The sequence below is a fragment of the Austrofundulus limnaeus genome, unplaced genomic scaffold, assembly GCF_001266775.1.
Source record: "Austrofundulus limnaeus strain Quisiro unplaced genomic scaffold, Austrofundulus_limnaeus-1.0 Scaffold198, whole genome shotgun sequence".
Taxonomy (NCBI): domain Eukaryota; kingdom Metazoa; phylum Chordata; class Actinopteri; order Cyprinodontiformes; family Rivulidae; genus Austrofundulus; species Austrofundulus limnaeus.
In genome coordinates this window covers 774,059-791,312 of record NW_013952600.1, presented here as the reverse complement: position 1 = coordinate 791,312, position 17,254 = coordinate 774,059, and the positions used below count along the sequence as shown (strand labels likewise).

At 41.7% G+C, this 17,254-nt stretch overlaps 1 protein-coding gene across 1 annotated transcript in view; it reads right to left on the bottom strand.

The window, feature by feature from the left end:
- Positions 1 to 733: 733 nt before the first annotated feature.
- The window catches only part of sema4c (sema domain, immunoglobulin domain (Ig), transmembrane domain (TM) and short cytoplasmic domain, (semaphorin) 4C), a gene marked incomplete at its 5' end in the record, with an annotated part of 87,599 nt that continues 71,078 nt past the window's right edge, over positions 734 to 17,254 (bottom strand). Inside the window, 5 exon segments of the mRNA XM_014018644.1 lie at positions 734 to 2,028; positions 7,018 to 9,470; positions 9,671 to 9,762; positions 9,961 to 10,118; positions 12,256 to 12,371. Of these exon segments, the coding sequence (XP_013874098.1) occupies positions 8,575 to 9,470; positions 9,671 to 9,762; positions 9,961 to 10,118; positions 12,256 to 12,371 (1,262 nt within the window). The 3' untranslated portion in view covers positions 734 to 2,028; positions 7,018 to 8,574.

Sequence of the window (17,254 nt, the reverse complement as noted above, 5' to 3'; positions counted from 1 at the left end):
CCCCCCCCCCCATGGTAGACCTAAAGTTGTGCCCTTGGCTTTTCTTGACACATGACATCACAGTGTGACACTATGTGTTTTCAGCATCAGACAAAAAAACAAAACCCCTTTAGGTGATCATGGCTGCATAACAAACCATTCCCCCCACCCTGCCTTCCTGTGGCATTGTCACCAGTTCATACCCTTACCATGGAGCTACRTGCTTCATTAAAGATCCTGCACACTGACTGAACTCTGATCTGGTAGACGTTACAAAGCTCTAAAAACTCACTTAAAAATATTCCTTCCCACTACATGCATGTGAAGTTCCTTCTTACATTAAATGTGCTGTAATACTAATTTAACACCCATCTGGTTGCTGACCTGCCTTTTAGTCTGTTTATTGATAATTTATTCTTTTTTTATTCTAGCCTTATTAGTTGTGAATTTATGCCGCAGATTTGATGTCATGTACTTCTGTGCCAATAAAGCTGCAATAAATTTAATCTAATCCAGTGATCGATTAGATTTTAGAATCACTTTAATTCTACAGCCACCACAACTACTTGGCCTTAATCAACATAAAAATGTCTTTATCTCAGTCTGTTTTACATACATTAAATGAAATGTCATGACAGGTGCTGGGTGATGTTTTACTGAAAGGCAAGGAAAAAAAAAAGGAAAGGCCTTTTATTCATATTAACCCCAATAATCTTGTCATTATTCTAATATGTATTTAAAAACACACACTATCAAGTTTGTTTCCATTTTTATTTGTGTTTATATACACATATAAAAAATAAGGAAATATGTACAATGGTAATAAATATCAACATGTTTTTACAAGTGAAATAAGTTACTTAACACATTTTAAAAACAGAACAGACATGTAACAAACAGGCAAAAAATGGGGAGAAAACAAAATCAGAAAATTCAAAAATAATAACCGTAGAAACCCAACTTAAAGCACTGTGTGAGAAAAATATTCCGAGCAAACAACTGAACTAAGGAACAGCACATAAATTACATTAGTCATGCATGGTGTTCAGGCTTGAGACTTGACTTTTAATTTATTGTTTTCAAATTGTTAAGAAAAGACAAAGCTTGATTGTAAAAGGGAGAAAAAATCAAGACATAACCAAGTACCAGTGTAAAGAGCTAATTTTCTTGTTTTTTAGCTTTCTGCCTGAAGGGATTTAAAAACTCTAAAGTGAACAAATTGTCACTGATTTGCTTAAAATCAGTAGCTTTGTATTTGGTTTTCAGGCGCTGGAGAGGAAAAACACACACACACACACGCACGCACACACACACAAAAAAAAAAACGTATAAAATTCAGCCTGTTTTTTTAATGTGGGGGAGGATAGAAAAGATCAGTCCAGCAGATCACTCTCGACATGTAAACAGGAAACCAACAGCAGCTCCATCAGCTTCAAGCCCATTCTAAACGCCGCTTCGCTTCAGGGGGAAGTTTAGCTGCAGATCAAATATGCAGGAAGCATGCTGACATCAGCTCTGTGTGGCAAAGTGGACGGATCACTGAGATTTCAAAGATCAATCTGGATTCATACAAAAAAAAAATTCTTTTGGAATTTGAACGAGAACAAAAGCAACTGCAGTCTACTTTGGCTTTTCCACAAAAAGGGCGAGGAGGCACAGAAAAAAGTAAACATGTTGAAATGCAGCCATGAACGTCTGTACAACTCTTGAGCCAACAACGTTGTTTTCTTTTTGTTTGTTTCATTAGTGTTGCACAACATTAGTGTCTGAAAGAGTCCAACATGATTAATCAACCAAGATGATGCACTTGTACAAGGATGATCAGGCTGTGAGGTGTGCGGGCCGACTGCACAGAGGGTCATGCAACAGTGAGCTTGGAGGAGCTGATGACCTCCTCAGCCTTGGGATTGTTTTCATTTTCTTCACCTCCCTCAGCGCTCGGCACACAGCGGGAACATAATAAGGTACTTTTGCCCTTTCCTTCATGCTGCGACTTCATCCTCTGATCTCCCCGAAAATACAATCGCACACGTCTGATGGACAAACGCACTGAAAGAGAACAGATTTATGTGAAGTTATTAAAAAGCAAACACATAAAGCATATCGTTCAAAAACATTAAATAGGAGAAAACTTTTTTTTTGTACCAAGGTGGAATACTTCCTGTTTTCCACACGATGAGGACAAATTGATTTATTTATTTAGTGGATCATATATAATTGTAATGCATATCACCCACCGCCTGCCAGACCAGTTTCAGACTAAGATCATCTGATGTTGTGGTTGTTTTGGTCAAACTTTGTTAATAGCGTTAGGCGGATCTCATCTACTGAGATATCACATTCAGAGTTTGTGTTGTGAATGACTCTTAGTTACCACCACATCTACTTTTAGCTAAAAATCGTCAWAACTGATTACGTTACAGGCATTTTTGTGTTTTGGTTGAGATTGATTAGCTGTGGCGGCCATCTTGACTTGCTCTAAAATGTAAACAGTTGTAGAAGAACATCCAACGATTATTTCCTGAAAGTTTCATTAAAAGCCTTCTAGTAGTTTGTGAGATAATTTGCTAACAGACAAACAAAGATGACTCTAAATACTTAATGGCGAGACTTTGCAAAAAGATCTTAWGCAATTTGTTAGCGTTCAAAATATAAGTTGGGGATCAGTCTCAGCTTCTACTGCACCAAASTTTAGGTCAGTCTCTGTAAAACTGAGTTATAGCCATTTTTTTATTTTTTGAAGTCAGCTGGCTGTGGCAGTCACCTTCAATCAAGTTGACTCGAAAAGGTTACCAGCTGTAGAAGTACATCATCTGATTATTGCCTGGAAATTTCATTATAAATTGTCTTGTGGTTCATGAGATATTTTGTTAACAGACAGATTCACAAACTCACAAACGGGCAAAACCAGAATTGTCCACCTCTTTCTTTTCTGCAGCAGGTGATAATTACATTTAGTGTAGATGAGAACTTGCAGCTATAGCTATAAGTGAAATCATTCAGTTTTGAGTGAGASTTTTCTATGAGTGTAACAAGAAGAAGATGGTTAATAAAGCATTGTTTCAGACAGATAAAGGTYTTTCTTGGGTCATATTTTGATGCTTGTCAGACTGGAACCTTCGTTTTTTTTTTTTTTTTTTAATAAAATGCTCCAGCTGCCAGCTTCAGGCTAAGTGTGGGCCCGTTTCTCATCATTTGCCAGGAAAGAAGCTTTTGTGATGCACCTGTCCCTCAAGGCTTTCACAGAGGAGAGCGCAGGAAAATCCTAAAAGTGAGGGAGGCTGGTGGAATATTGCAGAAAATAATAYATGATAAGATTTTGTGTCTGCAGTCATGGCAGCAGCTTCTAGTGAGGCTGCCCTATGGTTCTTCGACCTGTAGGACCTTAAATACTTCTTAAGGACCCCGGGAAATTAGCCATTGTTACGGCAATGGCTAATGGGGATCCAAATAAAATGAAAAAGAAAAAAATAAAAATAAAACACTAACACTAACATGCTAGCAATTATCCATTTACTACATGTTCAAAATAAACTTGGAATTTTAGTGTGTTGAGTTAAAAGATCTAGTCAAAAATTCAAATTCACCATCATCCAAAGTTAATTTAGAGASCACATTACCTACTACTACCTCAAATCCAAAATGGTGGCTTAATGTAATGAATAGCGATAGCTGCAGTAATAAAGTTTTTAACACTTGTGTTGGTGTTGTCGACTCCCGTATGACKTCATTTCCAGCTTTGAGTTCCAACTTTTAAGGTAAATAGAGCACAGCTTAGCGAAGCACGCTAATGCGCTAATTAGCTTTGCCAACTTCTGGGCTAACGTTATCTGAAAATGAACTGGGCTACTAACATTGTACAAACACTTCAGGTAGTATTTCACTAGGCAGTGACTGTTGGAGACTGGTTATGCAAAAGCTTTAGAGTCTCACTAAATTCTGAGTATGTGCAACCAAGTGATCAGAAAGATGTKCAAATATATAAAAACATGGCTTGCCATGCGCATTATTTCTTTGATCACCTTCAACCTATCACATCGGCTCACTTTGGCAATAGCCTCCATGTTTATGATTTCATTTACTTGTCTGAATTTTTTTTTAAAGATAGATGTAGACTAAGATTTTTTTTTTTATTGTTTATCATCTGTATGGTTTTTAAGCACAGCATAGCCTAGTGCTTTTGTAATGAGGTTAAAGATGCCTGTGACAAAATCAAGACAGTTTCGAGACGCCTTCAATGACTCTGAGTACATTTGTCRCACAAAATTCTGAAACTCAAACAAGAAAATGGTGGACCACCACAAAGGTTGAGAGATTCACTCGTGGATGTTGTCTACCATGCAGGTGCCGGTAGCCTAGTTTTGCGATAAGCTCCCAAAGTAGACTACCACTGTTTTGACAGACATTAAAAMGCATGCTTACAAGCTAGTACTACTGTCTTTTTTAAGTTTTCTAAAAAGTGGAGTCAGGTCCTCTGGATGGGTTCTTCTTTGTTGTAATATTTTTTCTTTCCTCTGAGAGACTTCTTCATTCTGATGAGTACATCAGGAGGATCCGGTGCCCCGGCACAAACAGAGCAATGTTGTATATGCTGTTAAGTGCCAGGAGGACTGCGACCAGTTATACATCGGGGAAACAAAGCAGCCACTGTTCAAAAGAATGTCCCAACACAGACGAGCTACATCTAATGGCCAGAACTCTGCAGTTTTYACTCATTTACAGGCCAGCGGTCACTCTTTCAGAGATGAGGATGTTCTCATTCTTGATAGRGAGGAACGTTGGTTTGAGAGAGGAGTAAAAGAAGCCATTTTTGTGAAGAAAGACCRTCCATCATTAAACAGAGGTGGAGGCCTCCGTTTTCAGTTGTCCCCCTCCTACAGTGCTGCTATTGSCAGTATCACTCCACCCCCTGTTAACAATAGGTGTTAATTAGGTGTCAACGATAGCCATGTGATGTGAGTATCAGTCACATGGAGGCAGKGCTTAAAAGCCTGAATTTTGCCTGAAACTCTCAGACTGAAGAAGTCTCTTGGAGGAGAGACGAAACGTTTCATTAGAGAAGAACCYGTCCAGAAGACCTATACAATTTTTTCTTTCRGCCTTATAAGCACTGCCTCTACATGGTGGACAAACAGGTTGGTCACATGCAAAAGAGGACCATCAGCCAATAGATTGTTAGTGCCTTGATTGGCTCTATTGTTCATCGAGGGTTATGTGGCCTATCACCTGACTATCATGACAGTCAGGTGGATGGTCAGCTCAGACTGAAGAAGACTCTTGGAGGAGTGACAAAACGTTTCATTAAAGTAGAACCCGTCCAGAGGACCTACTTTTTTTTCTTTTTGATTTCTCCACCTGGATTACTGAGATGCATCAGGACACATTTCTTAATACCTCATAATTATAGAAAAATCTGGCAGCTTCTAACTTCCTTCTCTAAATCGGCTCAGTTAYTGGAATGAATCGGGGGAGTTACTGAGCTACAAAAAAACACCTACCGTAACTTTGGTTGAGGGATGCGGTCTCAGATGTCATGGTTCTGTGTATTTATTGCTAAGAACAGGATTATATACACTGCAGACTCATCTGGTTCACTGTTGTCAGTTTAAATTTCCACAAAGATACCAGAAATATTCTTCATTGCAGTTTTGTTTCAAGTTAAGCCAAAACTCTAATTATCAGTAGTTTGAAACACTCACCTTTTTAGCTCCCTCTTTTTAACCTTGTATTTCCACACTATTGTGTTTTATTATCTTGTTATTTAACTTGTAAATAACTGATACCAAGTTTTCTTCTGAGTRTCAATACAGAGATCCAAAGTACCACCCGTGAAAACCAAGGACTTATTTTGTTACACTGAATGTCTCAGCAGATTTTGGGTTTAAGCAGGTAAAAGTTCACTGTCTGAGAGAAGTAATCTGATCCAGCACTATTATCAGAAGTACTGTGTAACCGGGGTTCTTCAGATAAGTGGTGCCAAGTTCAAAATTATAAACACYCTGGGCTGCATGAGCAAAAGGCTGCTGACAATGTGCAATGAACACCTTGAAGGGAAAAAAAATATAGGTTTCTATGCACTGTGCTGAGGTGTTAATTTCACCCATGACTCTCCTCTTCAAAGTGTTTCCTCATGAACACTTAAMTCAACATGTTCATGATGAAAGTGTACAAAAATAAAAAGGGTTCACAGAATCTTCCTGGTCTGCATATGTGCATTTATAGCATTTACTGCCGAAGGACAAAGGGCATAAAAGTTTCAGCCSGTTTTATCAACACGTCTCATGAACCACTGAATGGTTTTTAATAAAACTCTCAGATGTTCATCTATAACTGATTACCTTGCAGAGTCCATCAATTCAAGATGGCCGCTACAAATTACTGAGTTTAGAAAACCTAAAAATGGCTATAATGACTGCTACTCGGCTAAAATTTGATGTGATAGCAGCTGAGAGTCATCCCAACACTTACTCTAAGTGTTAACAGCTCATATGAGAGCTTTCCTTAAACTTTGGCATTAACTGTTAGAGTCAATACTGTCTGTCTGTTAGCAAAATATTGTATGAACCACTGTACAGTATTTAGTAAAACTCTCAGACAACAATCACTGAATACACATCTACAACTTGACACCTTATAATAATTTTTTCATGTTTTTCAGGAAACAATGAAAATGTAGTTCAGCTTCAGTCACACTCAAAACTTAGGCCATTATTTTAAGGCTTGAATCAAACTATTTGATCAACTGAGAACATAGGTGGTTGTACCACAGATGGGATGATTTAGGCAAAAAAGTTGATTTTGCTGAAAAATGACCTAGGCGATTATTTTAGGCCACCAGCCAGCTGCTTTTAGTCTTTAAACTGACTTAATTGGGTTTAACATTATACATTATCTGAAAGACATGATAGGTTCAATGTATCATCAGTTGTTTCACAAGTAAATTAAAAGTTTTCCAAAATGTTTTTTTAATGTAATATAAGTCATGTTTCACAAGACTGCCCTTGATTTAAAAACATTTGGAAAAAAGCAGAAGCATACCTTTCACTGGTTCATGGCTGCTTCCTCCTGGGTCCAGTAGTTCGTCATCATGGAAGCAATCAGTCTGTCTGTCGGTCCTTTCCTCCATTAACACTGTATTTGTGTGTTTCAAGACCCCAGTAACCCCAGTTCAGTCTCTGGGCATGAGTAAAAGGGAAGGGGGCTCCGTGAGGTCACAATCGCTCTGTAGTCCAGGATGGCTGGGATCCACAAAAATGTGTTAGAGTGGTAGTTTCCTTCTTGGCAGTGCAAGTAACCACCCTCATCAAACACATGAAAGATAAAGCACTTTACTGAGACATCCACAGCGGTCGCAACAACGAGGGGTTCATCTACATTCTCCGTGCCTAATGCCATCATGTCAACTTCAATTTGGAATTAACTGTGCAATTATTCTTCCGGCGCTATGAGCTGAATGCAAACAGCATTTTTTTCTTCTCCAGAGAGACGATCAAGCATTCAAAAGGTTTCAATCCAAACGAACGTCTGTTACACACTGTGACTCTAATAAGTGGCGTACAGCGTGCACTTGGAGCACAGTRGATCTGAAGGTCACCGTGCCGAACTGAGCCAAGAATAATGTAATGTTAAGCAGGTTGGCCCCACATTGTCTTTCACAGAGGTGAGCCATTAGTCACTTTCAAACCGTCTGAACACGGCTGTAGTCCTGGAGTCGGGAAAAAAGGAACAAGAAAAGTCCTCRTTCAAACCAACCATCACATTAAATTAAAGTCGAAGAGATTGAAGAACTCCTCCAGCAGTAAATCTGATGCGCGAGGGGGGGTGGGTTATAAATTGAGCAGAACAAAGTCTTAAGATATGGTCCTTCATTTAGAAAACCCTCCTCACAATCCATTCTAATGCATTTTTTTCCATTAAGTTTCCTCTTTGTCTCCTCTCGGATCTGTCCCGCACACAGCTCCTGCCACGGGGACATGATTGTCGTCTTGCTTGCAGAATAGTCTTTTTTTTTAAATAGCGCTCTCTCATCCTCCTGGCTCACGAGTACAAAAAAAGGGGAAGACTTGCTTCCAGTTTTTTTAAGTGCAGTAAGCAGAAAACGTCCCAAAGGGGACACAAAACACCGAATCAGGTCCATGTTTCCAGTCAGGTGCCCTTGTTGCTCACTGGCTTCACAASGGCAGAGTTCATTGTAGAAGAAATAAAAGGTGTCCCTCAGAAAACGAATAACACCATTTGTTGGTTTTCCATGCTTGAGGCCGTCTCGTCTGCGTTCACCCTTCTTAAAATACAAAATTTACACAAGTGGCAGTTGCACAGTGGAAGCAGAGAAAGCCACAACCATGACTGTGTGTTGCCCAAAAACACAGCAATTACAGGAATGCATGTTGGCAAACGTCGGTGTGTTAGTGTGTATTCAACATGCTGTGTGCTATAAATGTCAACGGAGAGCCAAACAGGCATTGGCAGAGTGAAACAGAGAGCATGGGCGCTAACAGCGTGTCACTAAAAGACAGAGAGAGCAGGCGTCCTCAGAAGGAGGGAGGTAGGTCGGTTGGTTTGCTTTTCCACCTCGGGCGATGAAGACGGACGAGCCTAGACGGACGACTCCTCTGGATTTGCGTCTGGCAGGACGCTTCTCTGTTGGAGAGTGCGTCTAAGCTCCTCCTTGAAAGGGCTGGAGTAGTCGTTCCCGCCCACGCTCAGGCCTCCGAGCCCGCCGCCCCCAGCGCCGGCACCGCTAGCCCTCTCCTCCCCCGCCGTGCTCAGGTTGAGGCGGATGTAGCCGTTGCTACCGGAGCCTCGGATGTTGGTGAGGCTGAGGCGGCTGGGGGAGTGGATGGGCTGGCCGGGAATGGCGCTGGGCGACGCCGTGCTGCTGACGCTGCTGGGCCCCAGGGCGTGTCCGGGAACGATCTTCAACGAGCCATCTGAGTAGTAGTAGTTGGCGCCCGTCTCCCAGAATCGGTCCTCGTCGCTCGGCATCTTGCTGGGCACGAAGGTGGGCGGCTCTTTGGGTAGGGTGATGGGGTAGACCAGGGTGCTCTCCAGAGGCTTCATGTCAGCTCCTTTGCCCAGTGCCAGCTTCAGCCTCCTGCGCAAGTAGAGCGCGACTACGAGAAGCAGCAGGCAGGCCGCTCCAAGAGTGATGACCAGCACCCAGAAGAGCCCCATGCTGCTGTCTGGGGCCCGGGCCTCCATGAACACTGGAGCGCTGGCAACCACAGCCACTTGGTAGCGYTCTGTCTGAAACTTGACGCCCTGCTCTTCCGAGTAGCAGATGTAGCGGCCCGCTTGCATCTGGCCCGCTTCGGGAACGATGAGAGCTTTGAGGGCTCGGTCGAAGCGTGGCCCCCCGGCTTCTGGATCGCCCAGCTGGAGCTCACGGTCATTGACGACCCAGAAAGGCTGAGCCAAGTTGGACACAAGCTGGCAAGGCAGCACCATGTCGGAACCCACGACCACTGTGACATTTCTCAGACGGGAATGCTCTGCAGAAGAACACGAGAGAAAGTAGACATAAGTCGAGGTTAGGTGGCATTTACAATAAATTAATTATGTTCTGCACTTGGCTCAATCCTAATGTGTTCGTCAAGTCCAGTTCCTGTCTCTGTCTTAAAGCTAATTTGCTCATGCACTGACAGTTGACTCCCACATGGGGTCACCAGTGAGGTATGGCCCCAAAACTCACCAGGACTAGGGATAGAAACAGGCTTATCAAACTTGGCTTTTCCACGACTGAACCTCTCGAGCATGAGGTCCTGTGAGAGGGAGGAGGTGGACCTGGACACGAGGAAACAATAAAAAGATTTGCAGAAGGAAAGAATTTAAAACACATTTCCAAACTAACAAGGTAATGTTGGACATGATACATATTACTCAAACACTGTTTTAAAGGTTTGTTAAGTTCCGGTATATAAGCAGGTTTAGCCCTATCAAAGTTGGAATAAATGATCGAGGGCAGGTAGGTACTTGTCTCACCCTCGGTGGAGGTCGATGCGGACACAGGCCCGGCCCTCGTTGTCCCATGCACAGTAGGGGTCCCTGGCAAGCAGGCAGTCTGGCTGAGACTGATAGCGGCTGCAGTTGGCCAAGGGCAGCTGGAGAACCTCGGAACGAGAGCCGATGTACAAGTACTTCTACAGAGAAACCAAGAGAAAGGGAAGAAGACAAAGAACGCGGCCAGCCATCCAGTAGAGACAGAAACCAGAGAGAGACAAGGCAGAAGAGGAAAGACAAACAGACAGAAGAGAGACTGAGTTATGTGTTAGAGGAGATAATGGGATAATCACTCTCAATTACAATAACACACACCCTCGACCCTCCTCCAATCCAATCTGGTTTACAGCCTTCTTTTGCAAAAGCTGCTGTAAAATATGTCTGGTCGCGACTAAGCCCACATTAATGAGATAAGCAGTGGGCTTTAGTGTTGAGAATGGCCCAATCAAAGCTCATCGATCAGTGGACAAGCCGCTGTTGATCCACTGGGACACGGCAGCACGCAGGCTGAGCTGACGGAGCAGAGAGGCTGAAGAAGCAAAGGGGCAGGGGTTCAATTCCCTGCTGAGCAGGGGGCCTGTAATCACTGTGATTATGAAGGGGAYCCTTAGTTTTATGAGGTAACGCTTRAACTGAAAAAGGGCAGCACTGATGAAAACATTTGGTTTGTGGTACCAGGAGAATTGTCCTGTGTTAACCTACAGCTTGTTGTCAGTGGCTGACAATTATAGATCCACTGACATAAGGGCAGAAACGGATCTACTTAGTGTAAGACGGAATGACTCTGAGCATAAAATATGACAAAACATAACTCTGAACTGCATGCAAAACTATTTTGGTCGGATGATGTAGTAGAAGAAACCAAACACACAATAAAGACTTTATATAATTATCGCCCAATTTGCCTGTGTCTGTTACCTAAAATATCTCCTAACCACTGAACAAATCTGAACAAAACTTGCAGAAAGTAATTGTTGGAGGTACATCTACAACTAGGGGTGTCCCGATATCTTTTCTCAAACCAAATACGAGTACTTCAGTTTGGGTACTTGCTAATGCCAAGTCCTGAGTACTTACTGAGTACTTACTGATTTAAAACCCAAAGATTACAATACATAAAAACACATTTCTTTCATTTAGAACAAGGTGGCTCTCCATTTTTATAGGCCTACAGCCCCTCTGCATTGAATAAATCAAATATACAGCATGATAATGTATACTGCTGCAATTTAAAAAAAATAATAAAATAAGATTTTCTTTCAACTTGCATACGTTTTTTAAACATGGAACTGACAAACATTTCACTTGAAATGTAAACTGTAACACATTCAATGGAGTATCAATACAAGTATCCTGGGCTTGATACCAGTATTTTTATATTGATAATGGTACTGGTATCAGTTCTGAGTATTAGGGCATTTTGTGCAAGTACAGAACGATAGCCGCCACAGGCAAATGTRTCAGGAAACACAAAACTGGCTAAAATTTGTTGTGTTAGTAGCTAAGACGGATCCAACAACATATACTCTGAGCACTTACGGATTGCGTGACATCCTAACCTAAACCACAGATTTAAATAAAACTTTCAAAWAGTATATCAGTTTTATAGATATTCAGCTAAAATTCGATGTGGTAGTAGCTGAGAGTCATTCAAAACATTTTTTTATGACAGTGCTAGGAGATCATGCAAGATTTTACACAAGATTGCACGTTATTTTTCAGGTTTGACCAACTCCATAACTTGTCAGCATAAAGTGATCTTTGTTTAAAACTCTAGCATGAAAGGCGCTGAGTGACATGAAGTCATTGAAGGAATACTAGGCCATTAATTTTAAAGCCCCCACCCCGAAGACTTCCATTTCTTATGTTTCATAAAGAAATGAAAAATGTCACCTGTCAAGTTCCATAGAGATAGTAAGGCCAGACGGGGCCATGGGAGCAGCTGGACGCTCACACTAAATCTGAGCATATTCTTCACGGCGGCAGGGATTACAGCTTCTGTTTTGTTGTAAATCAGTCCATGTTTAGAACTTGATGAATGTGAAGTGTTTTCAATTGACGGCAATTTTCTTTATGGGTCAACCTCTGAAAATGACGAAGTTTATGGTTTTGTTACATCTCCCCTGTGCGCTCACAACTATCGACAAGCTTTTTCAGAGTTGACGAGGACCAAAGACGCGGAGCTCGGTAAATCATTTCCCCATGCAGAGCTGTAAGTATTGATCGTCGCGTGTACACGTGAGGCGTCTCAGATGAATCCAGCGCCTGCTTTCTTACCTTGGAGTGGGAGATGGTCAGGCTGTCCACGGGCCGGGCTGAGTCAAACAGCTGGATCTCCTCGATCACGTGGGCCTCAGAACCCAGGATCACCACCCTCTGCAGCCAGCCCTCCGCTGCAGCACAACCAGGAAGAGGAAGAAAAAATGAGCTCATTTCACAGCTGTTCCTTTCACTCAAACATTAAATCCAAGTTTATCTTTATGGGATTAACATCCTCCCTGTTCCCTCCATGTAGCATTAACAGATTATTTCATGAACACTGGATAAGAAAAAAAAACCACTGGATATATATCTGCAATTAGCTTTGGAGCCAACATCTTTTAAAATGGCTGTCACAGCCAACTAAACTTGTCCAGAACTCAGTCAGTTTTATTTTATTGACCAAAGGTTTGGTGGGGTAATAAATGAGATTAATTCCCAACACATATTCTGAGTGTTAAAAAAATCGCAAGATATTTGTACCATTGAACATGTTTTAATGAAACCTTCAGGATATAATCACTGATTGTACATTTACAACTGATTTACTTTTGGAGCCAACTTGAKTCAAAATGGCCACCTTAGCTAACAGATATTAGAAAACACAAAAATGGCTCTAATTCAGTCAGTTTACCAGATATTGGGTTAAAATTAGGTGTGGTTGTAGCTGAGAGTTGTTCCCAAGAAATAACTCAGGTGCGACTTGTGTGAAAGGGTTTTTGGCCTAAAACTTTAATGTTAAGTTTTGGAGTTAACTTTGTTTGTCTGTTTGCAAAATATCTCATGAATCACTGGACGTATTCRAATGAAACCTCCAGAAAGTAATCAATGGATATAAATCTGCAACTGATTAGATTTTTTTAATTAATTAAATTCAAAATGACTAGTCAGTGATATGAATAAACAAAATAAATTTGAAGTGGTAGTAGCTGAGTCATTCACACACGTTTGGAATGTTACATCTCACGATCAAATGACATGGCACACAGTATTTTCACACTCGTGGCAGCACATCGGTTCACTGGTATAAAAAAATCATATTTTGAAATAACTTGAATGCACGAGAGCAATCTGCAGCAACTGCAATTTATTTTTCTTTAATGGTCTAATAAATTCAGAGATGCCAGCAACAGCGAAGGAGGTTATTTAAATAAAAATGGCAAAAAATATGCAAAACCTTTGATTTGACGCAGATGTGAAATGTGAAACCATCACCTCTGTGCTTTTTAGTGTCTCTTTCTGAACTTGGTGTTAAATAATGACYGACTGCCTTTGCTCCTGTACCTTTGCTTCGTGCTGTCCCTCTCAGAGCCTCAAGTTCTCCCTCCCATTAAGTTTAAGGTCTGTTTCGCAAAAAGTCTGCCGCAGTGGGAAAAGCAGAGGTGAAACRAGCAGAGCTAATCACGTTTGCTCCGTGGAACTGCACCGGAGAGTTATGTAAATAAAAAAAAGGCTCAGAAATTATTTAATGTTATTCATTAGAAGTGTGAAAATTGTAAAAAAATATATGATGTCTGCTCAGAAAAATCACATCCACGACGAGGGGAGAAGRCCAGTGCTGTATGGAAATGGAGCAAACACGCATAAACAGTTTCAAGTTTTCTGCAACTTTTATCCGTGTCGGGTTTTGAAACTTTAATGTGAGCTCGACTAAAATTTCATGCTGCTGTGCTGCTGAGCAAGACGAGTAAACAGCCTGTCATCTTTGCTGAGCTCCACAGCAACAAACTATTTAAAGGTGATTTTAAAAGAACGGAGATGCTGCTCCTGGCCTTTCCGTGCCCCGAGGAACAGGAAGATCATCTGAGAMAGACCTTTTTTTTTCTTTCCAAGTGGTGCACGAGCAGCTGATGCTGGGGGAGGAGCAGGCAGAGAAGACCTGTTTTCTTACAGAGGCTCTGAGAACAAGTTTAGATCCCCGGTGATGAAAAACGTTGGAGGCGCAGCTGGTGGGGTGACCTTGATGTGCACTGGTGTACGGAATAGTGTTTACGTGCTGAAACGCGCTGTCTTGTGTGGTCATGGTGATTAAGAGACAGTCACGGAAAATATGAAAAACCTGACCCAGCAGCCGAAGGAAGGCTCCATGAAGACACGCACACGCACACGCACAAGCACACGCACACGCACACGCACACGCACACACACACACACACACACACACACACACACACACACACACACACACACGGACGCATCGAAAGCAGCAGGCATATCATCACGCTCCCGTCTCGCAGCGTCAGAGCCCAGTGTCAGCTAATCCCTCAATCCTTGCAGCCCGGTTCTGCTGAAAAACCGTCTCTCGACAAGCCCTCCCTGTTTCCCTCGCTCTCCTTGCACATCAGCTGTCGCCGCACTGCAGCTAATAGCTAATCAAGCCAGGAGCCCAACTGGCGCTACGAGCGCACGCCTGCCAAGGGCCCTGTTGAGTTTGTGCTGCGAAGCGCGACAAGCGGGATGAYTGCGCTTGGCTCGACGAGTGTTAGCGCGTGCACCTGTGTGTGTGTGCGTGTGTGTGTTGTAGTGTCTGGATCGGCCTCCCCGGCTTGGCAGCGGCGAGGTCTGTGGTCCGCTGTTGTCACGCTGTCAGTGTTGTCCCAATCACGCCGCAGACGCAGCGATCTGAATGGAAAGCAGTTGAGGCCCCTCCTCGTTCAACGGATGGGACCGTTCCCCTGAAATCCGCCGTCAGACCCGTGTCTTTCAGGATTAGGTCTCTGGGAGCACGGGCCAGAACAAGACATTAGCATACGGGCCCTACGGCTGCTGACCGGAGATACTAATTAAGTTGCACATAGATAAGACGTTTCCCTTGATGCATGGGGAAGGATCTCAGCATGCAAATCAAGCCCTTAATTGAAACCCAGCTGAAGTCTGGCCAGATGGCATGTTGTTTGTGTGCCACCACTCCTAATTCCAGGAGCTGTCCCTGCCTGCTGCCACGGCCTGTAAGCTCGTTCCTCTCTAACAAACACTGAGCRGAACTTCCCTCAACTGACAACAATAAGGTTTAAAAAGGAAGACACTGAAAATTAACAAGTGCAACTTACAGACCCAACTGTACAAAGGATGGAATTTGACACAAATTAGAACATTTTTCACCTCTCATAAACCTATACTTTTAAAACAATAAAACCTGTTAAATGGACTAAATGTTTAAACTAACAAACGGTACAGTTTTTATGAAAAAAAGGCAGCATAGCAGCAATACATCTCATAAAAGTTTGAACAGGGCCAACTAAAAACTGTAAAAGTAAGTGGTACAAATATGAAACAGCTGGAGGAGCATTGTTAAATGGTAACAGGTTATTAASAAGACTGGGTATAAAGAGAGTCTAAACCTTTAAGAAGTAAAGATGGGCAAAGGTTCACCAGTCTGTTAAAACCTTTCTAAAACAGTGGAACAATTTTCAAAATGTTTGTCAACAAAAATTTGGAAGACTTTGAATATCCCATCACCTAGAGTTCATATTATCATAAAAGAAACAAAGAATGATAAATCTGTGTGAACAAAACACAAGACTAAAAGTCAATATTAGGTGACCATGTTTTTAGGGCCCTCATGGGACACTGCATTAAAAAAAACAGTTCAGATTCTGTTATGGAAATCACTGCACGGGTTCAGGAAAACTTAAACAAATTATTGTCAGTAAATAAAGTCCTCCAAACCATCCAAAAATGCAGGTCAAAGCTCTATCATGCAAAGAAGAAGCCATTCAGAAATATCACCTTCCTCTCTGGGGCAAAGTGGAAAACTTTGATTGGAAAAATTGATGGTTTCTTCTTAGAAACCATCAATGTCAAGTCCTCCAAACTAATAAATAGAGGGACCATCCAGCCCGTTGTTAGCTCACAGTTTAAAAGCCTGCCTTGCTGATGATATGGGGCTGCATTAGTGCCTATGGCATGGGTTGTTTACTTATCTGGAAAGGCACCATCAGTCCTGGCCTGACTGTAGTTCAGATCTGTCACCATTGCAAACATTTGATGCATCATGAAAAAATATATATAAAAAACCAGCAAAGAAAACCCAGAACRATCTTTCATCAAACAAGATTGGGACAACATTCCCTCCAAACCCTCCAGCAGCTGGTCCCCTCAGTTCTTCCATGTTTACAGACTGGTGTTAAAATAAGACGGGATGCTTCACAGAGGWAAACATGGCCYTGTCTCAATTTTTTTTCTTCTTCCATCAAATTCCACATTACTTTAGTTTATTTTGTCCAGTTTCTCAGTTTAAACATTTGATGTGTCATGTTTACGTTTTATTTACATTTTACACCGGTAAAATGCATCTCAGTGGTTTTGTACTTTCTGCCATGTTAAAGCACTGCAGCACAGCCGAAGAGCCAAATAACAGAGATATTCCACATCGTCATAACTGTGAGAATAATAATAAAAAAGATTCCAGCTTTAGCCTAAGTCTATCATAGTTAACTTATTCATGCACAGTACACAAAGGAGATGATTTAACACGACTGCAGTTTTAAAGCTGGAGAACAGGATGTTCTCTGACCTGTGCTGCCTTTAGAGGAAAAATGTCTTCATCTGTAACTAGAAAGGACCTTTTATCAGCATGTGCAGCCATGTAAACAAGTTCAATTATTGGTAACTGTTGCTTCGGAGACGATGAATATTAACTGTGTTTAGTGCCAAAGCAAATAAGGAGGTCAAAGCAGAAAAACAAAGAAAAAGCAATTAGCTGAACTGAAACAKCTGAATGTTTTCATCCCAAGTTTGATCCATAGATACTTTTTATTATGTATGTAGAAATGTCACGCTAACGTCTGATGATTCAAGACTGAAATCACTTGAAGTTTAAGTAATTTATTCAGAGACTTCAGATAAAATGTCACCGTATTGGAGCCATTGCTTGAAAAATAAAACACKGAGCAGCTGAAAGGGTGACTTAAGTCTAAGTGCTGAGCCGAAATGTCACTCKAAGACTAATAAATACAGCGGGTAAAATAAGTATTGAACACGTCACCATTTTTCTCAGTAAATATATTACTAGAGG